General features: G+C 54.1%; 9 protein-coding genes across 9 annotated transcripts; 5 read left to right on the plus strand and 4 right to left on the minus strand.

The window, feature by feature from the left end:
- Positions 1-293: 293 nt before the first annotated feature.
- On the plus strand, positions 294-2,110 carry SETTUDRAFT_116168 (uncharacterized protein; the record flags this gene model as incomplete). The annotated part of the gene is made up of 2 exons (XM_008027551.1): positions 294-401; positions 463-2,110. 2 exons carry the CDS (start codon positions 294-296, stop codon positions 2,056-2,058), a joined length of 1,704 nt encoding a protein of 567 aa, XP_008025742.1. The 3' UTR covers positions 2,059-2,110.
- An 846-nt stretch (positions 2,111-2,956) lies between these two features.
- Positions 2,957-4,315, minus strand: SETTUDRAFT_116172 (uncharacterized protein; the record flags this gene model as incomplete). The annotated part of the gene is made up of 2 exons (XM_008027552.1): positions 3,886-4,315; positions 2,957-3,828 (listed from the first exon to the last, which is right to left on the minus strand). Coding segments are annotated over exons 1-2 (1,266 nt in total), but the record flags the coding sequence as incomplete, so codon positions are not given.
- A 1,198-nt stretch (positions 4,316-5,513) lies between these two features.
- On the plus strand, positions 5,514-6,994 carry SETTUDRAFT_163275 (uncharacterized protein). The gene is made up of 3 exons (XM_008027553.1): positions 5,514-5,737; positions 5,799-6,074; positions 6,149-6,994. The coding sequence occupies exons 1-3, from the start codon at positions 5,609-5,611 to the stop codon at positions 6,554-6,556; spliced, it is 813 nt and encodes a 270-aa protein (XP_008025744.1). The 5' UTR covers positions 5,514-5,608; the 3' UTR covers positions 6,557-6,994.
- A 724-nt stretch (positions 6,995-7,718) lies between these two features.
- On the plus strand, positions 7,719-9,119 carry SETTUDRAFT_49853 (uncharacterized protein; the record flags this gene model as incomplete). The annotated part of the gene is made up of 1 exon (XM_008026960.1): positions 7,719-9,119. A coding segment is annotated over one exon (1,401 nt), but the record flags the coding sequence as incomplete, so codon positions are not given.
- An 823-nt stretch (positions 9,120-9,942) lies between these two features.
- Positions 9,943-11,141, plus strand: SETTUDRAFT_163276 (uncharacterized protein). The gene is made up of 2 exons (XM_008027554.1): positions 9,943-9,994; positions 10,065-11,141. Exons 1-2 carry the CDS (start codon positions 9,983-9,985, stop codon positions 10,896-10,898), a joined length of 846 nt encoding a protein of 281 aa, XP_008025745.1. The 5' UTR covers positions 9,943-9,982; the 3' UTR covers positions 10,899-11,141.
- A 2,694-nt stretch (positions 11,142-13,835) lies between these two features.
- On the minus strand, positions 13,836-15,779 carry SETTUDRAFT_163277 (uncharacterized protein). The gene has a single exon (XM_008027555.1). The coding sequence runs from the start codon at positions 15,556-15,558 to the stop codon at positions 14,200-14,202; it is 1,359 nt and encodes a 452-aa protein (XP_008025746.1). The 5' UTR covers positions 15,559-15,779; the 3' UTR covers positions 13,836-14,199.
- Positions 15,780-19,115: 3,336 nt separating this feature from the next.
- SETTUDRAFT_163278 (uncharacterized protein) lies at positions 19,116-20,016 on the minus strand. The gene is made up of 3 exons (XM_008027556.1): positions 19,916-20,016; positions 19,509-19,753; positions 19,116-19,408 (listed from the first exon to the last, which is right to left on the minus strand). Exons 1-3 carry the CDS (start codon positions 19,925-19,927, stop codon positions 19,282-19,284), a joined length of 384 nt encoding a protein of 127 aa, XP_008025747.1. The 5' UTR covers positions 19,928-20,016; the 3' UTR covers positions 19,116-19,281.
- Positions 20,017-20,600: 584 nt separating this feature from the next.
- SETTUDRAFT_41666 (uncharacterized protein) lies at positions 20,601-21,870 on the minus strand (the record flags this gene model as incomplete). Its single annotated transcript, XM_008026949.1, has 2 exons — positions 21,644-21,870; positions 20,601-21,594 (listed from the first exon to the last, which is right to left on the minus strand). Exons 1-2 carry the CDS (start codon positions 21,802-21,804, stop codon positions 20,601-20,603), a joined length of 1,155 nt encoding a protein of 384 aa, XP_008025140.1. The 5' UTR covers positions 21,805-21,870.
- A 229-nt stretch (positions 21,871-22,099) lies between these two features.
- Positions 22,100-25,611, plus strand: SETTUDRAFT_154015 (uncharacterized protein; the record flags this gene model as incomplete). Its single annotated transcript, XM_008027557.1, has 3 exons — positions 22,100-22,385; positions 22,434-25,479; positions 25,533-25,611. 3 exons carry the CDS (start codon positions 22,100-22,102, stop codon positions 25,609-25,611), a joined length of 3,411 nt encoding a protein of 1,136 aa, XP_008025748.1.
- Positions 25,612-25,846: the final 235 nt, after the last annotated feature.

Raw genomic sequence — 25,846 nt, forward strand, 5'->3', positions numbered from 1 at the left:
GGGTGTAAGGATCAGTATTAGGAGACATTGTAACGATAGATACAGACAAATCGTACAGCTACTCAGCTCAAAGGTGGGAGTTGCGCCAAGAAGAGTTATGCCGAAGCGCCGAGATTAGCGTGGGACAAAACTTTTGTGAGGCACCTCCGTACCAATACATGTCTGTTAGCACTAACCCAAGACTGGCGCTCGTGGGCGGCCCCGGCACGTGACATCATGTCATGCCGATCCGCCGCTGGGGCTTTTTTTCGGAACGCGCGCAACCTCACGCCGCCTCCAACCCACGGGCAGACATGTTGACGCTGCGCTGCTGCCGGCCGCGATCCACGCGCCCGCTCTCCAGGGCCTCGTATGCGCCCGCCGCCCGCCCCAGGACACTGGCCACGGCCGCCGAACAGAGGGTCAGCACCCGGCTCCCGCCCAGCTGCACGCAGAGAAGACAATTCTAAACCGCCAGTATAGGACCCCGCCGACCTCGACCGCATCACCACCCTGCCCAATGGCATCCGCGTCGCCACAGAGGCCCTGCCCGGCCACTTCTCGGGCATTGGCGTCTACGTCGACGCCGGCTCCCGCTACGAAAACGATGCCCTGCGCGGAGTCAGCCACATCATCGACCGCCTGGCCTTCAAGTCGACGCGCGCCACCACCGGCGACCAGATGATGGAGAGGATTGAGACGCTGGGCGGCAACATCCAGTGCGCCTCGAGCAGAGAGTCGCTCATGTACCAGTCGGCCACGTTCAACTTGGCCGTGCCCACCACCGTCGCCGTCCTCGCTGAGACGATCCGCGACCCGCTCATCACCGACGACGAGGTCCAGCAGCAGCTCGAGACGGCCGACTACGAGATTGGCGAGATCTGGAGCAAGCCCGAGCTGATCCTGCCCGAGCTGGTGCACATGGCCGCGTACAAGGACAACACGCTGGGCAACCCGCTGCTCTGCCCCAAGGAGCGCCTGCCCTTGATCAACCGCGCCGTCGTCGAGGCATACCGCAAAGAGTTCTACAAGCCCGAGCGCATCGTCGTCGCCTTTGCCGGCGTCAACCACAACGAGGCCGTCCGCTTGACCGAGCAGTACTTTGGCGACATGAAGAGGGGCGTCGGACCTTCGCTCGTCGACATTGGCTCAGGCACCCACGCACCCGCGCAGCAAAACTTCACCGCAAACCACCCCATGCCCAAAGGCGCTCTGCTCGGAGGCTCCAACATCATCTCCAAGATTCCCTTCCTCAAGAACCTCTCCACATCGGCCACATCCAATGCCAGCCTAACCACAGCCCCCGACCTTGACTTCCCGCCAATAAACACATCGACCCCTTCGCAGTACACTGGCGGTTTCCTTACTCTCCCTCCCATTCCGCCTCCAGCGAACCCCATGCTGCCCCGCCTATCGCACATCCACCTCGCCTTCGAAGCCCTGCCCATCTCCTCTCCCGACATCTACGCCCTCGCAACCCTGCAAACACTTCTCGGCGGCGGCGGCTCCTTTAGCGCCGGTGGGCCCGGAAAAGGCATGTACTCGCGCCTCTACACCAACGTGCTCAACCAGCACGGCTGGGTCGAATCCTGCGTCGCCTTCAACCACAGCTACACTGACAGCGGTCTCTTTGGCATCGCCGCCTCGTGCGCCCCCTCGTACACAGCCCACATGCTCGAAGTCATGTGCCGCGAGCTCAAATCCCTCAGCGATGAATCAGGCTACGCAGCCCTCAAGGACGGCGAAGTCCAGCGCGCCAAGAACCAGCTCCGCTCCTCGCTCCTCATGAATCTCGAGTCCCGCATGGTGGAGCTCGAGGACCTCGGCCGCCAAGTCCAGGTCCACGGCCGCAAGGTCGGTGTCAAGGAAATGTGCAAGAAGATCGAGGCCGTCACCGTGCACGATCTCCGCCGCGTCGCCAAACACGTCTTTGGCGGCAACGTGTACAATGCGGGTGTCGGTTCCGGCGCTCCAACCGTGGTCCTCCAGGAAGGCGAAATGGAGGGGCTCAAGCGCAAGGATCTCTCTTGGAATGATATCCAGACCCGCATTTCAAGATGGAAGCTTGGACGTCGATAGAATGATGGTTATTTCCCTTGCATATTTCATCTCCTCCCATATCCCTTTTTTTTCTCTTTTCTTTTCTTTTCTTTTTTTTCTTATCGCATTAGATGGGTCGTGTCAAAGGGGAAAGGAAAGGAAATGACACGAGGAGAGAATGAGAAAAGGAGAAAATGAGAGAGAGAGAGAGAGAAAAAGGAGAAAAGCGAGAAAGAGGAAAGAAAACTGGTGACCAAGATCTAGGCCTTACTCAAAAAGGGTCTTCTTCGTCTGCCTTGTCTTGTCTTGTCTTGTCTTGTCTGTATAATGAACCCACACCCCCCACCCCTATGATGATCATGTAAGAGGAAGAAAGGAAGAAAGGAAGAAAGGACGAAAGGACGAAAGGACGAAAAATTCATGTATTATAGAGAAACAAAGGAAGAGAAACTCAGAATTCAAACCCTCCCCCTTTGAAAATAGAGAGAGAGAGAGAGAGACAATGTGAATGTAATGAAAAAAAGAAGAAGAAGAAGAGGCCAAATGAAAGAAGAAGAAAAAAGCTAGAAAAAAAGGGAGGCAAAGAAAGTACTCTCTTTTTCTCTCTTGTAAATTTTTTTTTTACTCTGTTGAAATTATCCCCACAGAGTCGTTTGTATGTCTAATGCACACACACACACACGCACACAAAAAAAAAGAGAAGAAGAAGAAGAAGAAGAAGAAGAAGAAGAAAAGTGAGTGGAGAGAAAGAAAGTGAGAGAGAGAGGAGGGGGAAATGGATAAACTTTGTTTCTCTTTCTTTTCATTGCCCACCCCCCCCCCTCTCCAGCAAAACCAGTTACGCATCTCTCAGACTTGCGTCATGATACTCTGCAACCCAGCATCTGCATCGCCATTCAACGGCCTCGTCTTGACAACTACAGCCCCCGTCTTGTGCAATCTAGTCTCTGCATCTGGTGCCTTGGTTGTTGTTGTCGTCGTGGTCGTGGTCGTGGTCGTCTTGTTTTCCGGCATGTCGGCGCTCTTCAGGCCGAATTCCTTGCTCTCGTTGATCGTCAGCGAGTACAGCGGGAGTCGCGAGCTGGTGCTAACTCCGCTGTCTCTAGGCGGGGCGCTGGCGCCCTGGTGCTGTGCAGTCGCGGCCATGGCCACCTGCGCAAAGCTATCCACCGATGGCCCCTTTTTGTGCTTGTGACGCTCGTTTTCCAGCATGCGGCCGACAGTCTTCATGTCGCATGCGGCCGAAGCGTTGAGGTGCATGTTATCCCGGGAATGGCCGGGGCTAGAGCGGTCCGACTGAAACGAGATATTCGAGCCCGACGAACTCGACTCGCGGTTGGGACTGGAACTGTGACGGAACATGCCTTGGACTGCGGTTCGGAGGGCGTGGGGTATGAGCAGCGATGAGGATGCCGATATGCTTGACGACGGATTTGTGCTAGGCTGGCGGCCCATCTTGTAGAATTTTATGCGCGGACGGCGTTGAGCCCAGATCTCCTCTAGGTCGCTTTGTGTCGTCTGGTAGGTAAGCACGCTGCAATCTGTCGTCTGCGAGGAAGCCGAGTGCGGTACGCGGGGTGAAGACCGCTTGGTAGAGGATCTGGTGCTGCAAGTCACAGAAGGGAGTGATGGTGGCCTGGTACCAATATTACGCATGATGGCGGCTGATTTCACAGGGAGTTTGGCCATGTCGTTTCGTGTCATGGGGGGAAACTCAGCTGCGAGAACGGCTCCAAAAGAGATGTACAGACGGTCCAGATAGTAGGGGCGACAAGCATGACATGCTTTGAAGGTACATCCTGAAAAGTTCTAAGCATTGGTTAGTCGTATTGTCCTGAAAGCAGCAATTCAGGATCGTCTTCTCACTCCATCTGCCACAGGCGTACGCCCCCGGGCTCCGTCGGTGCTACGAGGCCTTTGTGACATGTCCATCAGTCTGGATATAGCATCGTTGGCCTGGTCAGCCTGTTCCACATCTGTGATGACGAGCTGCAGGTCCCGCTTCAAGTCCTTGAGCTTCTGGAGTTGCTGTTTTGAGTAGTGTCCGCTCTCGGCGGTAAGAATAATGCTCTCGCTCAGCCCGGCCTTTTCCAGCTCTTTCCGTAGGGGTGACTTGGCTGGCCTGACGTTTTTGGTGTTTCGCGATATCAGGTCGCCGAGAGACTCGGTCTCGACGTCCTGCCTGCATTGGTAGAGAAAGCCCATGGACGAGGAAGACCCGCAAACGCAGCACTTCTGGTCTCGTCTAAAGACACGGTCCATGTGCACATGGGTGCAGTTGACTGCTCGGTTCTGCTTCCCCATGGCTGCAGGCGGTGAATTTGGCAGTCTCTGCGCGTGCGAGCGGGGAATCGAGGGGTCGTAGGTGGGGGAAGGTAAAAGTTGGGCTGGTTGTAATGGCAAACGGAGCTGCTGTGATTGGAGCAAACCCGGGGAAGGGTAAGTGAAGGCAGGACAAAGACCCAGGCGGGGAAGGAACGAAGGAAAGGGTAAAGCACTTTGGGAAGCGGCGACGGATCAAAAGCGTGGGGTCATGGTGAGGGTTAAAGATGAGACAAGACCAGACAAGACAAAGAGAGACGTGAAGAAAGAGTCAGATTAGGTAGCTGAAGAAAACAATGGCTTCAGGCGAGGTGTGTCTGGCATCTGCGGGCCATCCTGTGCCCACGTGCTGTTTATCTGACCTAGATACGACGTTAGGGGTTGTGTTTTGATGCATCGTTTGATGCTTCTCGCCGTGCTGCAGACGGTTGATGATCCCTGCGCGTCTCCCAACTGTTTGTTGTAGTGGTTGCATGCAAACCGCGCGAGGGGCAGCGGCGCGCCCAGCGTCCTGTTCCAGATTGGGGGGATGCAGTCAATACAAGACGGGCGATAGGGGGAGAGGGCGGGTGGGCGATGGAGATGATGGAGTGTCAGGCGGGCGTGGCATGATGGGGGAGGGAGGGAGGGAGGTGTGTAGTCAGCAGCGCAGGTGGTCACGTGACGGGTCGAGGCAGAGGGCGTCGCCATGATAATGCACACACCATGATCGTAGACACACCACGATAATACACGCATGCACAGCCGAGACAGCGTAGGCGATGCATGCACAGGTGGCCACGGCGAGCCGAGTAAACGAATGTCGCTGCAGGCGGTGATTGCCGGTGTGCCTATGGCGTCGTGTTGGCGGCCAGGCCCGACATGGGCGGCAACAGATGGCCACGCACAATGCCGCTATGCAGTGCCGCGCTCGAGGCGCCTCGCACGTAAGACGGATGGCATCGTGGGGAATGGCATGGCCAGGCTGGAGGCGCGCGCGAGAGCCGAGGTCGTGCAGGCACGGGCGGGTCAGATCACGACACCCGCACCAAGAGCACGAGTGTTCCCCCAACGGCCTGTCGCGCCCCAGGCAAGCGGAGTCTGACGGCGGCGCTAGCACGGACTTGTCCGAGGCTGTTTACCTTCACCCCCAGCCATCCACAAGTCCGCTCGACAGCTCCAGCCCTCGCCCACAACCTCTCGCCCCGACGCCCGCTTCCCACCAGCTTCACGCGCCCCTCTGCATCCCGCTGTCGTCGTCGCCGCCGCCGCCCTCGATTGACCCGCCATGTCGGTCAAGTTTGACAAGGAAACCTTTCACTCGGCCGCCGACGCGGCCTCGCACCACAAGGACGACCTGATGCACGAGATTGGGCAGGCCATCACCCAAGGCGGCGGCCCCAATGGATACCTCGCAGTGAGTCCCGCCCTGCTGCACCCGCGTCGTCGACGCTGCCACTGACCGCCCGCGCCTCCAGGCCTACCTCAGGCAGCTGCAGAGCAATCCGCTGCGCACCAAGATGCTGACCTCGGGTACCCTCTCCGGCCTGCAAGAGTTTCTGGCCTCGTGGATTGCCCACGACCGGAGCAAGTCGGGCCACTACTTCACCTCGCGCGTCCCCAAGATGGCCATCTATGGCGCCTTTATCAGCGCGCCCTTGGGCCACGTCCTGATCACCGCGCTCCAGAAGCTGTTCCAGGGCCGCAAGAGCCTCAAGGCCAAGGTGCTCCAGATCCTCGCCAGCAACCTGCTCGTAAGTGGCGTCATAGCCGTCCAATTCTTATTTTGTTTTACTTTTTTTGGCTCGTCGCTAACGCTTATTCCTAGGTTGCGCCCATTCAGAACAGTGTCTACCTCATCTCCATGGCCCTCATTGCCGGCGCACGCACCTTCCACCAAGTCCGCGCTACTGTCAAAGCCGGTTTCTGGCCCGTCATGAAGGTCAGCTGGGTCGTCTCGCCCATCTCGCTGGCTTTTGCCCAGCAGTTCCTCCCCGAGACGACCTGGGTGCCCTTCTTTAACATTGTCGGTTTCATAATCGGCACATATATCAACACTCACACCAAGAAGAAGCGATTGGCCGCTCTCAGGCGAAAGCACTACGGCGAGGGCGGCGGAAGGCCCGCTTCCCGCCCCGGCTCTCGTCCTGGCTCTCGCCCTGGCTCTCGCCCTGGCTCAATCAGCGGAAGGACTGTCGACGAATACGGTCGTCCTGACGACCGCCCACGTTACTAATTACCCGGGCCAAGCGGTGACGGCGCATCCATGTCCGGAGAGTCCTGTTCGCTGTTCTGCCCGGATCCAATGTGGCAAGCGTCCACCATCAATGACAGCCCTTTGCTTATGTGTTACGACATCGGGGGGAAGGAGATTCGGCTATTGGTCAGGCGCTTCAGCATCCAGTGCGCTTTCATTCTCGCTCCTCTTACGTGCTATCTATATCCCATCTGTTTTCTGTTCTATGATTGGAGCCGCGACTGGCTTCGCTACATATATTATTATACCATGCTTAACTTTTGCTTGCTCAGTCCTGCATTATCTGCTGCTACTCTTGTCACGCAACATCTGTGCTGTACTAACGTGGGAATTATCAGGTCAACTGCGGAACCGCTCCCATGGTTGTCTCACTACTGTCAACGTGCCCGTGGGATCCAGCAATCAGCCTTGTGTAGCCAAGGACATGTTGTTCAGCTCAGTACGACGCTGTTGGGCGCTACTACCACAATCTCGTGGCATGTTCGAGCGCCCCCAACTTTGGCGGAACGATAGCAATGTCATACGACTATGGACAACTGATTGTTTGATTTCCGTGGCAAAGGCACCAATGAACAGGCTGTATCGGACCGTTCACAAGACACAATTGCTCACATCGTCCACGGCAAACAACATGCAATAGCGCATGTATCACCTCGCTCTGACAGCCAATGGCCGCTGAAAAGCTAGAAAGCCCCGCGCAAGAAGTCATCTTATCAGCAGCAATGCAGGGCAGTACTACAATATCTGTTTCTCACGCCATCGCACCATATAAGCATGGGCACGATCCTCGCATCTGCTGCTACTCTCGCGCCTTAACCTACCGGACTAAGCACAACTATTGTCTGTTTCCTTGATGATGCCCGGCTCCGCTGACGGTCTGGCCCTCTTTTCCTCCGGTAATGGCTTCATCAGCGAAGAAGCATGCTCATACTCTCAATCCCACCCCTCTGATTCGGACTCAGACTTTTGTATCCCTTTTGAGACACTAGACTTTCCTCGTCCTTTACCGAAGACTGCAGTACGGCTCCAGGACCCCTATCGGAGGTGTGATAGAGACAGAGACCTGAGATGGAACATTGACTGGGCAGTAGCGTTTCTTGTCGACTGGTTAGAGCAGAACTGGGCCACTGCAGGTAAATCGCTCCGGGACATTCGCATCCGAGCTGCCTTGCTTCAAGAAAAAGGCTTAAGCGACGAGATCCCCTTTCGTCTCTTCAACAAGCTCGACGAGGTCTTGTTCGCTCGACACCTCAAAAGCACCGTCTTTCTCCAAGTTGACAACTTCAACTCTGATGTGTCAGGCGCCACTTATACGTACCGGATGGGGCCCAACCCTGAAGTCAAGCGCATTTCCATTGTCCTCAATCACGATGCAATCGAGCACGGCCAAGCGAGGGACATACTCGCCATCCTCATCCACCACATGATTCACGCCTATTTCCTCGTCGCTTGTGGTGAGCAAGCGGAACGCGAAGTAGACTACGGGCGATTGGATCATGGCGTGCATTTTGGCAAGATCATGCTGACCATCAAGCGACTGTCAGCTGTCCACCGTCGAGAGCTTACACCCTTGGACTATGGGCATTCCTCACCCGGTACTCGATACCTTGCCGACGAGTACTACAGCTCGTGGAGAAGAGAAGAAATAGAACTCGAAGACAAGGAGAAGTGGTATTGCAGCCACTGTCACTGCTACGTGCGAGGGCCATCGGACAGCGATGTGGATAAGTGGTACAGGAAGGTTTGCCAGCCCATGTTCGACCAGCCGCATTGTGTGCGAGGACCCGAAGTGCATATATACAACGACCGACGACACGAGCTTGAGGTCAGACGCCGCGCTCGCCTGGTGTCGTCTGCAAAGTCGGTCGAGTTCATGTTCAGAGAGAGGCCAGTTTTGGTAGAGGGGAACAGGATTGAGAATTGTCTCTCTGTCATGAGGGCTTTTGACAGGGCTGGCAGTCGCTTTCTCAAGGTCCCCAAGGAGATCTCAGAGGACACGTTTATGCGCTTTCTGGAATTCATACATACTGGGTCTTACCGCTCCGATCCACTGCCTTTTGCTGCTGCCGCCGGTCTAGACATTGAACGCAGGGGTCCGCCCATCATCAAGCCCCAGACTACGACTACTGCGGCAATTGTACTGGCAGATGTGCAGTTTGCCAAGTTCAGTATCCTGATGGACTTCGAGGAGTGTAAGACGTACGCCCTGAACCGCATGAATGCCTACGGGATCCTCTACGAAGACCCCGTAGCTGTTCTCAAGGAAATCTATCGAGGCTATGAGCCGGACTCTGAGCTCAAAGCATGGGCACGAAAGTTCCTCACGCGCGCCCCAGCTACATCGAGTCAACCAGACTACCACCAGTCCAACCCATCGAGTGTCAGCAGCACCGTGGAGCCACCCAACCTACTGAAGCTTGAAAGTGAACACTGCTTCTACCGGGCCCGCTTCTTCGATGCCATCGAGGCTAGTGGAGCACTAGAAAACGACGTCAATAAAGCTCGTGCAGAGCTCAAAGCTGTGGGATGGTATGATTGGTCTCCGTCGTGGGCGTACTACTCTCCCAGTTTTGCAGCTGATCACCTCCCCACCTTTGGCCTGTCCTCACGCTCGCCCTTCCTCCTTGGCGGCTCATCTTCCTCGGACTCACGGCACGGTATCCAAGACCTGACGAGCCAGATGTCTTTACTCCAAGCTGAACGCCTGCATGACGTGCAGCATGAGCGGGAGCGTATGGAAAGGGAGCTCGAGTTGAAAATGGCAAAACGGGGGCATCGAGAACGCGGCCGGATTACGCGGCTTCAGAGCGATGTCGATGGCGAGTTGCAGAGAGCGAGGGAAAAGGTGACGAGGCTAGAGAGGGAAAAAGAGACGCGGGTCAAGGCAGCGGTCATAGCAGAGGCGCTTCTGGAGACGGGTCTTGGCGGAAGAGGTGTTATGCATGAGTATTGAACTATTGAATTGCGTTCATGGCAAACTGTATTTTGCGTGGTAATCTGGACATGACGTTTCCTTGCATATCAAACTCCATATGAAGCTACGTGGAATGCAGCCATTGTATCATTCTAATATTAGTCGCTCGCTAGAAAGAGGGGGCGGCCCAGGGTGAAGTTGCCATGCTGTCTATAGGGCGCAAAATAATAGTGACCGGGAGCATTCTACACTAATTATATCCCAGGCGAATCAAAGGCGATAAATCTCTCCGCCCAAGCCCTTCCTAATGCGGTTAGCCCTATAGTCCTGGCTGTAATCAATAATCCTGTGAGTGGCCTTATCCGCACTGCACGCCCATTTTACGAACCCGTTTCCATCTCTATCGAGCCCGTGGCTTTGTACATAGCGCCTCCGTGTCAGAAGAGGTAACGAGCGAGACTGAGAGGGAGCGAGAAAAGGTATCGGTAACGATGGTGCTACAGGTGCGTTGCTCATACCAACCATGATGCACGCATCTACATGGCTTTTCCCTTGCAGGCTAACAGGCAACAGCCAAAGCAGGGGACACCGCCAGCATGGGTGCAATCGTACAGCCAGGACGAAAGCCTGGTAGGCTTCCTGGATCTCCCCCGCGAGCTCAGAGACCTAGTCTACGAATGGGCATTTCGCATCAGCGGTGCCATTCTCATCTACACACGTGACCCTACCGCAGCGCGCCTCGTCGCCCGAGCCATGAACATCCGTCATGGAGGCTGCGGCCCCAGCGAACCGCAGCCCTTGCGCACCAAGCAGCTTCCGGTGGCGCTGATGCGCAGCTGTCGGCAGCTCAACGCCGAGTGCAGCCCCGTGCTATATGGAGGCAACGTCTTTTCGTCGTGGAACCTGCACTTGCTCGAACTCGGGCTTGCCCACCGGCATCTACTCGTGCGACACATTGTCATGGACGCCAGTCCGCGCGGCATCTTCGACAAGAGCCTCGAGCACGTCAAGTACTGCTGGAAGAACCGGTTCTGGCCCGAGATTCTCAAATCGGGCAAGGCCATGCTGGACCGGTTCCCGAATCTCGAGTCGCTGACTTTCTCGCTTAAGCCTCCGACGCACAATGAGGTCCTGTGGCGCCCGGGCTTCTTCGCCGTGGGCAAAAACAAGACGAGAGAGCAGCGCGTGGGCATCGTGGCTGTCTGGATGAGCATGGGCTGTTGTTGGCAAGACGACGAGACGCTGCGTGCGTGCTTGCGGCTGGAAATGAGTCCGCAGGTTGGGCGTCTCATTGCCAAGAGGGAATACGAAGGGTCGCGGTTTGCGCCCGAAGACGATGGCTACGATGATGTGTGGGACTATACCGAGTTTGCAGATGCGTTTGATAGAATGAAGTGCCTTGTGTGAGGCTCTACTACGCCTATACTAGTACTACTAGTAAGTAGTGGGGACAGACTGGGACGGGAAGGAATAGCGCATGCCTGGTGCTACTGCTACTAAAAAACGAGACCAATCCCTAAGTGTAAGTACCCTGAGGAGGCAAAGGAGAGGAAGAAGACGAGCTGGAATCTTGCCTCTCACCACCCCCATTATACGGTCGTTTCCCCACCGATTATAATATCTGAGTAATCCCCAAAATTTTGACACCAAACACATGATTACTAGGCTCTCGATCAACACTCAACACTCTTGCTCGCCTTGCATCGTATCACCATCGGCATCAACCACCAATCACCCCCCCTCATCACACACACACCTTCCTCTGACCCCAAACACGAACACTAGCACCAATCCAGGCACCAAAGCAAAAAAAAAACCCCTCCAGCACACCCACACCCCTCCCCTTCGCACCTCCTAGTAAACCCCGAATCAACCCCGCCAGCCCCCCCGCAGAGCCGCAAAACCCTTACCTCCCTGTCCAATATTTCCCAAATAGGAAACTCTTTCCCCCCCCCTTATCTCCCCGCGCTACTTAACATATACCTAGATGTCGCTTGCTACCATATCCCATGTTTACCCGAGGCTATAGCATCACATGACGTGATCCTCGCGTGTATGTTGTTGCAGTTTAAGTGAGAAAAAAAAATAATAACTTAATATGTTTGTGCTCCTATGCGGTATGTACGCTTACGGCAGGTCCATGCGAGCACGGAGGACGAGCACGAGCACGAGCATGAACACGGAGTACTTACGGAGCGCGGAGTGCGGAGTGCGGAAGACAGTGGGGAACTCGGCGTTTGGAAGTACTTTGTATGAGTAGGCTTACGTTTGTTCGGGGAACTTTTTTTTTTGCGTCGGTGCGCTTGTGAGAGTGAGTGAGTGAGTGAGAGGGAGGGAGGGAGGGAGGGAGGGAGCTGGGCCGGGCCGGGCTGAGCTGTGTAAGTAAAATAAGTAAGTAAGGACTTAGACCTAAGTAAGCCTAGGCGTTTGAAATGGTCACTTACAATAGACTAAGTAGATGTTGTTGGGGCTCGGTGCATCATCACTCCGTTGTTTCGTTGCATAGATCGGTGAGGACGGTTTAGTCAGGTGTATCCGAGAGGGTTGAGGGGGTAGGTGGATGCGACTTGTAGGATGTGAGATTTGAGATGCTAAGCTGGAGTTTGGTGTGGAGTGCGTGTATGTGGAGTGTGGGATGTGGATATGGTGGTGCTACAGTAGCGACCTCGTCTTCCTTCATGGTTACCAGCGAGGCTTCTATGTACCTCGTCTTTCTGCCATGTATAGCAATGTGCATGCGATTGTATGGCTGTGATCGCACATGCCATACTCGCCGAACAAACGAGAATCATCATCGTACCCAGTAAGACTCGTGGAAATAGTAATAGTAATAGTGATAATGGCAGTGGGAAAAGTAACAGCAACTACACATATCCATGTTGATTCGGCCCTTGGTAACATGCCCTCACCTTGCACATATATCGCCCTTGCCTCTCCTCAAACACACTCAACTTACCGGCCGATATGGATATTCACATGTCGGCTATACTGTCTAAGCCATCGCCATTGTTACTACCATACTATGCTATGCCAGGCTACTCCCAGTTCAACACTTAGACTTACAGCGCACGGCAGGTCTTCCTTCTTCCTTCCCCTCTTTTTTTTCTTCTTTTCCCTTACACCGGTATATATATATATACATATTTGCTTTTTTTAAACCGTTGGTGGCTTTGTGGAACTCGTACCAAAATGTTGTTGAGATACAGTACTTACACCGGCATCACATGGCATCGCACCGTTTTTACCTTTTGCATACACACGTACTTACACACATACACCCACATATGTGGGTGCGCGAGATATACCCCCCCCTCTCCTCGTAACTAAGCAAATAACCGCAAATATTTTCCTCTTGCATCATCTCTTTGCCCTCAATTATTCCCTCCATGACACACACACACACAGAAAGAGAGAAGAAAAAAAAGAAACGCTCAGACCACCAAATGATCAACCGATCAGCCAGCCACCCATACCCATACCCATACCCATACCCATACCCAAACCCAAACCCACGGACACGAACACGAACACACGGACTATAGTGGGGGCGTCCGCATTTGTTCTAGAATCCCATTCTTTTTTTCTTCTTTATTTCTTCCCCCCCCCTCCCCCCTCCATACCCTTGTTAGTTTTTTTCTCTTACTTTACTTACGTACACCTAACCATAACCATAACCATAACCATAACCCTACATAATTATTAGCTTAGCGTCACTGTACGTAGTAAACATAAGCATAAGCATGATGACCGAGCCCGCATCATCGCCTAAATCTTCTTCCGGGTCGGAGCGTGATTTTATTTTTCTCTAGGGGGGGGGGCTTAAATTTTTTTTCCCCTCTCTCTCTCTCACTCTTACTTACTTACTGTACTTACTTTAGACTCAGCTTTACTTATACGTAATTGCAACATAGACACATACTTGGTCACACACACACACACAGACACACAGACACGTGGCTTGAGTAATGGATAATGGCGCGTGTTCCATGACTTGGTGGGAGGGGTGGGGGGGGTTTTTCGTGCAGGGCGAGCAGAATCATGTTGTGTTTAATGACTAACAGTGTGTGTGTGTGTGAGAAAGAGAGAGAGAGAGCTTGTTTTCAGGTGCTTAACAAGGGGGCTGTTGTCAGAGTAAGTATTTTTAGTACGACATGGTTTGCCCGCGCGCCGGTAACGGAATGCAATCCGAGTACGTAAAAACGGGAGCTTAATGCAAGGGGCATGAGCACCGCATAATTTAGAGTTGGTGAATTTTTTTTTCCTCTTACTTCTGCTTCACGGTCACGGCTAATCACGGGTCGATCTGGAGAGGACAAAAGGTTACAATGTAGAAAATTTGTTATTCTACGGTGTACTATGTATTATTTTATGAATAGTGGGGTGTGTTGACAAATGAAATGATATCTTGTTGGGCCAAAACTTTTTTTGTTTGAAACGCCCAGCTGAATGTCTAATCAATGCAAGGGGGCCTCTCTACAGGCTCACCTCAGGCAATCCAGCAATGAACCAAAACGCCGTACAAAAGACCAGAGAGGGGCGAGTGAATGCAACGCCCAGGAAACAATGTGCAAATGGGGGTATATCCTACGGTCCACAAGTGATAATTGCAAGAATCAGACCTTGACCAAGTAAGGAAATTCGTGAATCGTCGTCAAATCGACCATGACGAATGGGTATGAATGAAGAGAAGAAATAAAACAGGTCCAAACTAATGCTCAAGGCTGAAGCTACCAGACCGAGAGCTATGGTTGGAAAAGGGATATTCGGTTTCCTCGACGTACGTGGGCGGGCTGACGGGAACGTCCTCGTACAGTGGAGGCTGTTCCTCGTCCCAAGCGATGCCCATGCCGGAACGCTCTGTAAGGACTAGGTGGAATTGAGTGCGGAGAACGCGAGCCGCGCCGGTGGGTGTAGCCTGACTGAGCTTCTTGAGTGGTGCCCACTCCTCAGCAACAACCATTTCGATGATGAGGTTGTGCTTGACGCTCATGCCGTTTGTACTTTCCACGTCGCACAGAGGCTTCATGGCCATGTTGCAGGCGGCCTGGAACTCGACATCGATCTCGCCCTTTTCGAAATCCGTCTTCCAGCCAGTCTTGACCTCCTCGTTGGCGATGGCGCGGACGTCTTCGTGGAGAATGCCCTTGCCGTCACCGCCAACCTTGGACATGTGCTTGGCACAGGCGGGCGAAATGAACTTTTGCGTCTCCTCGATGCGCCAGTTGAGCTTTCGCAGCCTCCATCGCGTCTGCGAGTCGGATTTGTTCTGAACAATGCCGGAGAGGCGCATCTCGACGGGAAAATCACCAATGGGGTGGATGACCGGGGGCAGCTTGACCGAAGCGGTAAGGTTGGTGGGAGGGAAGATGCGAATCGAGTGCTTCTCGGCGCCAGGGAAGATGGCGCGCTTAATGTCAATGTTGCGCTTGTACATGATCTTGCCCGAAGACGTGGTGGCGACGGCAGACAGGTAGTAGTCGATGGTGGCGAGCGTGCCGTGCGTGGTGGCGGGCAAATGTCCCGGCAGCAGGTGGCTGAAGGGAAAGTTGTGGGGCCCGTGGCGCAGAGAAGCGGGATGCGTCAGAAACTCCCACTTGTGGATTTCGGTGGTCTGAGTGGTGCAGTCCGGGCAGTGCGGCGAGACGGGCTTCTTGGTGGTGACAATGGCAAGCATGCGCATTTCAAACTTGTCGACGGTGATGTAGGGCTCGTGGACGTTGATCTGGAGCTGGCCGGAGAGGATGGCGCCAGTCGATGTCTGGGGGTTGTTGTAGAAGACAATGGGCGGCGACTCGACGCTCATATTCATCGAGGCGGCGCCCTCGGCTTCGGCCTTTGGGCTCTTCTTGTGGTCGTCCTTGGCGTGCTTGTCGTGCTTGTCGTGCTTGTGGCGGTTGAAGATGTCCATGACGAGCGACTCTTCCGACTTGGACTTTGGTTTGACGCGAGGGGCGTCGTACGAGTAGACGGGGGGCAGCAGGCCCTCGGCGTGCGGTTTGCCGTGGTCCGGTTTGGGCAACGGCGTGGGCGCGACCCTCGCGAGGGTACTAAGCAGGCGACCGGGCATGGCCTGGGCGAGATAAAGAATCTGGGGTAGGGCTGAGGGCGCGAGATATGAGTGGGCGCGAGGGAGCGAGATAAGGCTCTGTCCAATCGTGGCGGGGGCGGGCGTGGGCCGGCAGGCGAGATGTATGCAGGTGCAAAGCGTCGAGTGCAGCTGTGCTCACGAATTGAGCTTGTGGGAGTGGAGGCAGTTGATGAGAGTTTGTGGCAGGAACATATTCTGGCTCTTGCAAGGTCGAGGGCGTGCCTGGGGGCAGGGCGACGCCTTATTTAAGAGAGTAGGGGACCGGTGTGGTGTGTAAGAGAAATTCGATGACTGGATTGCCTCATGGGCGCTTTGCATGATTTCATCGGTGGTAGCAGCGGCAGGGATGCGGCGGGCTGGCGCTAGCCGCAAGCGGCAAGCGCAACCCTGCAGCGAGGGTAAATTTTGGGTCAGGAGGTAAGGGTAGGTGCCAGTGGTGTTAGGGCAGGTGCAGGCGCGCACGGCCTTCCGCTCACGAGATCGCCAGTGAACCTGTTTGTCACCGTCCGCCGCAGTCGCAGTCGCAGTCGCCGTCGCCCGTCGGTCGTGCCTGCCACTTGGACGTGTAGACCAACAGACGTCAACACGCGAGCCAGCCAACCACGGCGCGCGCAGCCGCCAATGCCAAGCCTGTGCACTGGGCACGCCCTATGCGACGCAACTGCGCGCCCGTCCGTGTATACAAACAGACACCACGACAGACGACAGACGCGCCCTATGTGATGCGCCGCACGCTTACACATACACACCCACGGGCGTCCCCTATACAGCACATCTACGCCTTGCGCATCGCTGCGCTGCGCTGACATGCTCACCGCTAAATCCTGGCCCGGGGCGTGGGCGGCCGGCTGCGTGTCGTCCCCCGGGCCTAGCGAGGCCTTTTGCCCACACGGCCAGCTCCAGGTACCGTCATGGCAGCCGGCCGCCATTCACTCCACCACGCATCATACCAGACTCATACGTCCCCACCCCGCCAGACTCCGGGGTGCTCTGTTGCAGCGGCACACTGCCCGCCTGGGCAACCCTATTTGACAAGGCAGATGCAAAGGTGATGTGCCCTTCCCCACAGGCGCGCCCTCAGGCTCATGTGCGTCTCCAGCAGGTGAGTGGCACTCCGGGGTCAGCAGCTTCTCCTCGGCCATCATCATCACATCAGCCAATTTGGCAAAGTCCGGCCGCACGCGCTCATTGCAGTACTCAGGCCACGCTGCTGTCTCACACGCACCCGCTTCCCCTCGCGCTGCCGGCATGCCGCCTCGCGCTCATTGCGACTTGACGAGGCGCAATTGCTCATCGAGGCCTTGTCATGTCGTCTCAAGGAATGTACCGCTGCCAAGGCGCCCGGCGTCATGTAAAGCGTCGAATTTTTTTCTTGCACACCGTGGGCCCAGCAGAGACGCTGGACGCGCTGCCCCACCCCGTCCCAGATCTTTTACAGCCTCTTTACACAATTTTGGCGTCGCGGCCCGACCGTGGCTGGCGCTCTGGCTGCCTCGTGTCAAAGGCATCCACTCGTTGGGAGACCAGACTGTTCTACATTACTCGATGGAAACGTCGAGTCTCGCCCGCAAAGTCCAATCACGCGGCCTGTCCATGGCATGCACACTACGCCTAGGTGTACCCTGCTCATCTTCATCTCACAACTGTTTTCGCTTAGCACCGCGTGACGCTGGAATGGCGTCCGCATTCAAGCCATGGGCCAAGGTTGCGCCCGCATCGGGCAATCCAGATGCAGGCGCCGCATGCCCCTGCCCGGCCTGTCCTGCCCGGCCTTCGCTCGCAACCCGTTCACCGACCCGGAGTCCGGGCGCCCTGCCATTGTCCAATGGTTCCTCCAGCTGCTCCGAGTGCCTCGTTTCCGTCGGACATCGGTCGCGGGCTTTCGCACTCCGCCACGCGTAGCCGCAACTCTACAGTCATCACGTCGTATCGCGCCATCCAATCCATCTACTGCACACGCACAACGTGCCATGGCACCCTGCTGGCCGGCCCCCATTGACAACCGACCCCCCCCATGTCCATGACTATCCAAGCCGACACTTTTGCCGTCCCCGTGCCCAGAACGTTGTCTGAAGTTGCTGCCCTTGCCCTGCCTTGCGGCTCCAAAATGCGGCTTCAGGCCAGGGCCTTCAATGCCTTCCAACGGCCCGATTGCTTTCAATGTACCTGAAGTTGCACGTCGTCACAGCTTATACCGCATTCACATGCAAGGGACTCTCCCGCTATGGCCCTTTCAACGTCAGGATCTTCACCGGTGATCAATCGCATCTGTCTACGCGTCTCTCAACCTTCCAGAACATTGAACTTTAATCTGCGTCGCATCCGGTGAAACCGACGTATTACGGCACAAACTCTCGCAACACAACAACGCAACACAGCACTGCCAGCTATCATAATACCATTCTCCACCTCGCGGCGCCCCTCCCGCACCCGGACACGTCTCGCCATACTTCTCCGGTGGATAACTCAAAATGCCGCGACACACCAAGTGCGTTGTCTCAACGCCTTGTGACAGGTGGATCCTGTCGTGAGAAAAAGTGGTCGTGGTTGTTGGCGACTGCGACTAAATTGCCCGGAACAGGCCTTTAGTGCCCGCCGCGCCAAATACCACCGACCCTCATCCCCGGCCATCGGCCCAAAACAGCATGCCGCCTCCATCCTAATTGCTACCTTTCAGGCTGCACCGTGAACAACACGCGCGTGCCAACAAAGCACCACCACCAGACCGCTCAAACACACAACGCGTGTCCATGACCAGGTCCAGATTCCCATCTTGAGCGTATTTTGCGGACATGGACGGATGCATAATACCATACTCGTATGATGGTGGTGCTCACTCCACAACCAGACGAGTTTCATCCAATCTCACACCACCGCCACTAATCAACTACTACTAACCAACTTACCAACCAACTAACCACATGACTACTTTTATTCGGAAACAAAAATACGCCTACACAAATACTCCGAACTATGCTATTTAGAAAAAGAAAATTAACCCTCTATGCAAGCTTCCTCCTCTGCTCAGAACCTAGATCACGACATTAGCGCTGCCCATGACCTACCTAGTTCATGGGGCCATTTTTTTTCTTGCTTGCTTGCTAGCTCTCCCGCGGAAAAACATCGTGCACACCCGCTGCCCGCACCCTACCTTTTAGCATCATGTGGAGTGCAAGGGTTTTTTTTCTGCTTGTGCTCTTGCTCTCCACTCACACTGGTCTGTGATGTGCAAATCCAAGTTTCAGAATATGTTTTTTTTCTTTCTTTCTTAAGCAATGACCTCTTTTTTTTCTCTACTAGACCAATGATGCTTCTTCTTTCCCCTGGGCCATGATCCACAGAACAATCCTGCCCTGCAACCCTCACTCACCCTTGTCTTGCTCCACGCCTGCTCATTCGCAATGAAAATAATAATAATAATAATCAAGATTGGGTGCACATGCAGAAAGATGATGTTCGCAGCTGCTACGTCATTTCGACAAAAAATCACACAAGTCACGCAATAGGTCAATTGAGGAGGACTGCACACAGGTTCGTAGTATTGGGCAAATGCATCAATTCATTTTGACTGTATGCTATCCAGCCCATGCAGACGTTCGACCGCTTTTCCCTTTATTTTCCCCAAACACACTAGACTCCATAGCATGCATGCATGCATGCAAGTCACGGGTGGTGTAACAAAAGTGCTTGAAATCGCAACGTCTACTCGTCGTCCTCGTCGGCCTCGTCGTTGACCACGTTGAAGAAGCGAAGCTCGTAGACGCCCTTGGACGTGGACACGACGCGGAGCCAGTCACGGAGCTGCTGCTTCTTGAGGAACTTCTTGGTACTATTCCATGACATTAGCTGATAATCTCCCTTTCACATCCCACCCAGAATCTCCTCTCTTTTTTTTCCCCCGAATTTGCAATGAAAGAAGGACGACGTACAGGTACTTGAGGTAGCGACCGGAAAACTCCTGGTGGGCAATGACCTCGATCTTTCCCTCGCCCTGCTGGCTGATCTGGATGGTATCGCCGAGGTTACCGGTGCGGCCCTCGACCTTGATGCGGTCGTGCAGGAACTTCTCAAACGCCTGGATGTCGAAGATCTTGTCGTTGACGGGCTGCGAGCAGTTGATGATGAACTTCTTCGTCACCTTCTGGCCCTTCTTGGCGGCGGCTGCGTTGCGCTTCTGTATTTCACAAACAAATTTTTTGTACTTAGCCTACTGTTCTCGGAGCACATGGCACGACATCAAAACCACCACCAGAGGAGGGTAGAATCTGAGATGAGATCATGCGTCCCCCCGGTGGAGTGTGTCGCGCCTGGGAAACAGCAAAGCGGTTGTACGTACGGTGGTAGACATTTTTGATGCGAGTGGGGTGAGGAGCGCAAAGAGATGGGTATCCTGCGTCTTTTTTTTGGTCGTCGTAGGGCGGGTGCGAGAGGGAGTTGTCGTTCGGGCTGGTCGCGCGGGAGGTTCGTCGTGCGATTGCAAAATTGGCGTCCGCTATCGTGGGTAGACTAGACCTAAAGTGGGATTAGTGCTGCCAAGTTTTCGGACGATGGTGCGCTTGCTTATGTCATCTGGGGTTCATTTATGGTGGGTAATACATCTACTATATCAAATAGGAAGATAGAAGTTTAAATGACCATTTCATGTTTCAGAGGACTCAGAGACTCAAGTGTTTTTTTTTGGTGAGACGATGATAGGGTTGTTACTACTGCCATTTGTTCGTCGTGCAAGGACACCACGTGATGGATGTGTATACTATCAAGTGCTAATCCTGGCATTGTGTGCTCTTGTTGATGTTGTGCATGTAACTCTGCAAGCATGATTTTTCTAAAAGTTAAACGGAAGTTTCTCGTATCGAGGAAACACAGTAACAAACCAGGGTCAGCATGTTCGGAGCCTATCAGTCTTAGCCCCGAAGCATATCCGTAAAGCTCTCGCGTGTCTGACACTCGCACATCACATACACAAAATCATTACGCTGTAGCAAGATCATAGTCGTTTTCCAAGTCTACTGGTCTCAGACTTATAGTTTCTGTCGAGTATACGCCCAGTAAGCCTTCATAGGCAGCTTCCAATCCACCTTTCTCAGCGTTGGATTGAAAATATCAAAGTCGACTCCTTGCAATCTGTCCAGCCACGCCTGAGTCGCAACGCTGGGCATGAAAACGCCAAAAGCCTGCTCTACTTCTGCCAATTGCGCCTCTTGCCCCGTGTTCATCTGCTGCACGCTATACTCATGGCCCCCGTCGTTCTGATGTTCAAAATCGTGGCCAAGCGTGCCTTCGGACCGCAGCTTGGACAAAATTTCACGGGCCGTGATGAGGTGGTCGTTTGCACGTGTGGCGACGGTGAAGACGGCATCGCGGAGACCAGGGGCGGAGCCGCCTTGTCGGAATACGTCTTCTTCGCGGACCGAGGCTTCGGCCATGACATCGAGGGGTAGGAGAACAGCGCCCTGGGTTGGTCCCGATTGGCCCGTCATGGAGTTGCTAGTGCCAAGGGGCTGTTGCTGCGGAAATGCGATAAGGGGTATGCCTCGTAGCACTGCAGCAATACCCATTGCTTTTCCAATGTGTGATGCAATATGGTCGGTTGTAAGGGATGCTTGCGGCAGCGCAGAGAGCGTCAGATACAGCATAGTTGAGTATGTGTTCTCGGCATAACTCTCTAATGCGCTCAGGGTTGGGTACGGTGGGTTCCCTAGATGCTGTTCGCGCGTGTTGATGATGCGGTGGAACCAATTCTTGCTTAGACGTGCCTTTCCCTCTGAGCGTTCATGCAGGTCCTCTGCCGCTCGAGCCAGCAGAATGGCGACTGGCTCTTTTGGTGGGGTTCCTGCGAGCGCTTTGGTTACGGTATCCCGCCAGAACTGCATGCGCATCATGCCGATGGTGGGTGTGCTTGTAGTATCAGCGACGCGGGCGACATCGACATTGAAGGCGCGGATAGCGAGGTAAGTATCGCGGGAGGATTGTGGTATGAAGGTCTGTAGAATGTGGGAGGGTGCGTCGTATGCTCTGCAGGTCGTCAATGAGGGCCGGCCCGTGGTGATAGAAATGCAACTACCTGACTAAGTTTGCACAATATGCGCGAGCCTTTGCAACCTCATCCTCAGAAGGCCTTGCTGCGCTATTGAGGCATCGAGAAGCATGGAACAACCTCCGCTGAGGCCTTGGGTAGCAATCTATGCGCCGGAAGGGAGCTGTGCAGAGCCTTGGTGGCGGCATTGAAACTTTTTCTAACAGTGGTCAAGGATTATGGTACACTGCAAACAGCCATTGCGCAATGCAAACAAACAAAAGACAGCGAGGCAACCTTTGCGCAAGTCCGGACAAAGACAGCGACACCTGGGGAGCGTCAATTGCTTGTGGTAAGGCGCAAAGGGTCGACGGCGACTGGTTGGCGTGTATGACGCTATCATGTCGATCACCCGCACTTTGGCCCATGTGGGTTCGTGAAAGCGCGTCGACGCGTCGGCGCACTTGACATGCGGCGAAAGTGCCATCGACCAACATCAACACCATGCAATCTCCCCACCCCGATGAACGACCCCCCAAGAAGCGCCGTTTCTTCGAAGAAGACTCTTCGCCTGTACAAGTTCGTACAAAGCCCGCTGACCTCCCTCTATCGTCGTCGCCGCCATCACAGCCGCAGGACCCCAGAGCGCCACCGGCCGAGGAACATGGCAATGGAGGGGACACAGACTTTGGCGCTTTCGATGTTGAAATGCTCCAGGCTGTCGTTGGAGAACTTTCCAATGCGACGTTGCAAAAGCTAAAGGATGTCAGCGGAAGTGACGTACAGCGAGGTAGGTAATTTCAGAATATGTCCGAGAGCCACAATTGACAATCGCCAGCCATCAACCTCTATTTAGATGGCTCTTGGAGTACCATGCCCTCAAGGCCCCCCGCACCGATTTTCCAGTCTCGTCCGCAGTCTGTTCAGATGACGATAGCGAGTTCGCTCAAACGTACCGAGTCCGACGTTTCAATCGCCTCCACTCTTGCATCGGGCTCTTGCACACCCCAATTAATACGCGAAATGCCGAGTAAACGGTACATTGGCTCGTTTGGTGCTGCTGCATGGGCAACCAAGAGCGGGACTGGCCTTCTCAAGCACGATGAGAAGGTTCGGATCGAGCGCATCAAGCCACAGCCTCGACTAAACAAGGCTAAGAAGGTCATTCAGCTCAAGAAGCCGGATATTGTAGTGCGCTTTACAAACGAAAGAGGAGAGGAGGTAGGAAGACTGGACAACGATACTGCGACATGGGTATCTGTCCTACTAGACCAGAACGTGTGCTCGTTTGAAGGCTCTGTTGTCTACACCCCGGAAAAGCTGCGGACAGGAGATACCATCTACCTGCAACTCCGAGGCTATTTCCTGCGAACGGCATTCGACATCAGGAAGTTCGCAAAACCGGACAACAATCGCGAGATCAATTTGTTCGAGGAAAAGGAATCTTCCGACGAACGGGATCTTCGATTGCGGCAGGTCGGCCTGGTCAAGTTATTCGAGGCTATCAGTCTCCAGCCCACACATGAGAACGAGACAACAGCAAAACACAAGAGACAGGGGCTTTTACAAGCCGCAGAGACCGACGAAAAGAAAGGCGACAAGCCCAAACCAAAAAGTGGTACATCCACAGCATATTCGACTCCTGCCGACCCCACATCCTCACCACCCCCAGAAGAAGCTGAAGAAGGGGAGGAGCTCGAACAGGACCAACTAGATTCTTTGTACAAGAAGGCTCAATCCTTCGACTTCAACACCCCGACCATGGAACCTGCCAACACGTTCCGTATGGACTTGCGAAAGTACCAAAAGCAAGCATTGTTTTGGATGGTCAGCAAAGAGAAGGATCAGTCGATCGAAGACAGAGAAACATCGATGCATCCATTGTGGGAGGAGTACCTATGGCCGACTCACGATGCAAACAATCAGCCCGTGCCCACTGTCGAAGACCAGAATATGTTCTATGTCAATCCCTATTCTGGCGAATTGTCACTGGAGTTTCCAAAGCAAGAGCAGAATTGCCTGGGTGGTGTCCTTGCTGACGAGATGGGTCTGGGCAAGACTATCGAAATGCTTAGTTTGATCCACACACACAGAACAGAAGTCACCAGCGACGAGGCGCTGACCACGCCCAAATCTCTGCCACGACTCCAGAAGGCTAGTGCGGCTGTTGAGCCTGCTCCATATACTACCCTTGTCATAGCGCCAATGTCTCTCCTAGCGCAGTGGTATGGCGAGGCTGAGAAGGCATCCAAGGAGGGCACATTGAAAGCCATGGTGTACTATGGCTCTGAGAAGGCAGTTAATCTGCAAAAGCTGTGTTGTGCCTCCAACGCAGCCAACGCACCAAATGTCATCATCACGAGCTATGGTACCGTCCTTTCAGAGTACAGTCAGGTCGTTGCGCAAGACGGGAACCGGGGTTCGCATGGCGGCATCTTCTCCCTAGATTACTTCCGAATCATCCTTGACGAAGCACACTACATCAAAAACCGGCAATCAAAGACAGCCAAGGCTTGTTATGAGCTCAGCGCAAGACATCGCTGGGCACTTACCGGCACCCCAATCGTCAATCGACTTGAGGATTTGTTCAGTCTGATTCGTTTCCTCAAGGTCGAACCATGGGCAAACTTTTCGTTCTGGAAGACATTCATCACAGTTCCATTTGAGTCAGGCGATTTTGTGCGTGCCCTAAACGTTGTGCAAACAGTACTTGAACCATTGGTACTCCGTCGAACCAAGGATATGAAGACACCAGACGGCAAAGCTCTAGTGCCACTGCCGCCACGGACCATTGATGTTGAGAAGATTGTACTGTCTCAGGATGAGCGAGATGTATACGATCATATATACATGCGCGCGAAAAGCGTATTCAGTGCCAATGCAGAGGCTGGCACTTTGATGAAGTCATACACGACCATCTTCGCTCAGATTCTTCGACTGCGACAGTCGTGCTGTCATCCCATTCTCACCCGTAAAGCCAACGTCGTTGCTGACGAAGAAGACGCCTCGCTAGCTTCTGACCTCGCAAATGGCCTCGCAGACGATATGGATCTCTCCAGTCTGATTGAGCGCTTCGAGGCTGAAGGCGACCAAGACGTGAACAGGTTTGGTGCACATGTTTTGAAACAGATCCAAGACGAGAAGGAGGCCGAATGTCCCATTTGCTCAGAAGAACCCATGATTGAACAAGCCGTTACCGGCTGTTGGCACTCGGCCTGCAAAGAATGTCTGCTCAACTACATTGCCCACCAACGCGATAAGAACGAAATACCGCGCTGCTTTAACTGCCGCGAGCCCATCAACGCGCGCGACGTCTTTGAAGTAGTCCGACATGATCATGTCGCCGAAGATGAGTCCGACCACGCTTTCCGCCCTACCGACGCACTGCAATCAACTTCCACACAAGCACCTCGCATCAGCCTCTGTCGCATTGGCCTCACCGGCTCCGCCAAAACCCAAGCGCTACTGGGCCATCTCAAGAAAATGCGCAAAGAAGAAAAGAACGCCAAAACCGTCGTCTTTTCGCAATTCACATCCTTCCTCGACCTCATTGAGCCTGCTTTGACACGCGACCACATACCTTTTCTCCGCTTCGATGGCTCCATCAGCCAAAAAGCACGTGCACAGATCTTGGCAGAATTTAACAGCTCACCGAAGCCATACGTCCTGCTGCTGAGTCTGCGGGCGGGCGGTGTAGGCCTGAATCTGACTTGTGCGAACAAGGTGTTTATGATGGACCCATGGTGGAGTTTTGCAGTCGAGGCCCAGGCTATTGATCGTGTGCATCGCATGGGGCAGGAGAGGGAGGTCAAAGTAGTGCGGTTTTGCGTCGAGGGCAGCATTGAGGAGAAGATGTTGAGGATCCAAGAGAGAAAGAAGTTTATGTAAGTTGAGGCAATGTCTTCCTCTGTTTTACGAGGCTAACCATGCTCTGCAGTGCGAGTTCGCTGGGTATGATGTCGGATGAAGAAAAGCGCATCCAGCGTATAGAGGATATCAAGGAATTATTGAGTTGAGCATAGAAAACCGTAGGAAAATATAATGAACAGCATGAACCCGCTTACCCTATCCCCTTTTTACGTCTCTTCTCTCTTCTTCTATATGATAACGTGGTGTTTTCATACCACTTATTTCACACGACTGAACATAATCTCTCCCAAATTCTAGCAATGCACTACTGTGCAGCATTTTCCTTTTTCGCTATTCCCAACGTTCAGCTTGACTTCCATTTCCACCATCTCCAGCACTTCA

This window comes from Exserohilum turcica (genome assembly GCF_000359705.1).
Source record: "Exserohilum turcica Et28A unplaced genomic scaffold SETTUscaffold_2, whole genome shotgun sequence".
Lineage (NCBI taxonomy): Eukaryota > Fungi > Ascomycota > Dothideomycetes > Pleosporales > Pleosporaceae > Exserohilum > Exserohilum turcicum.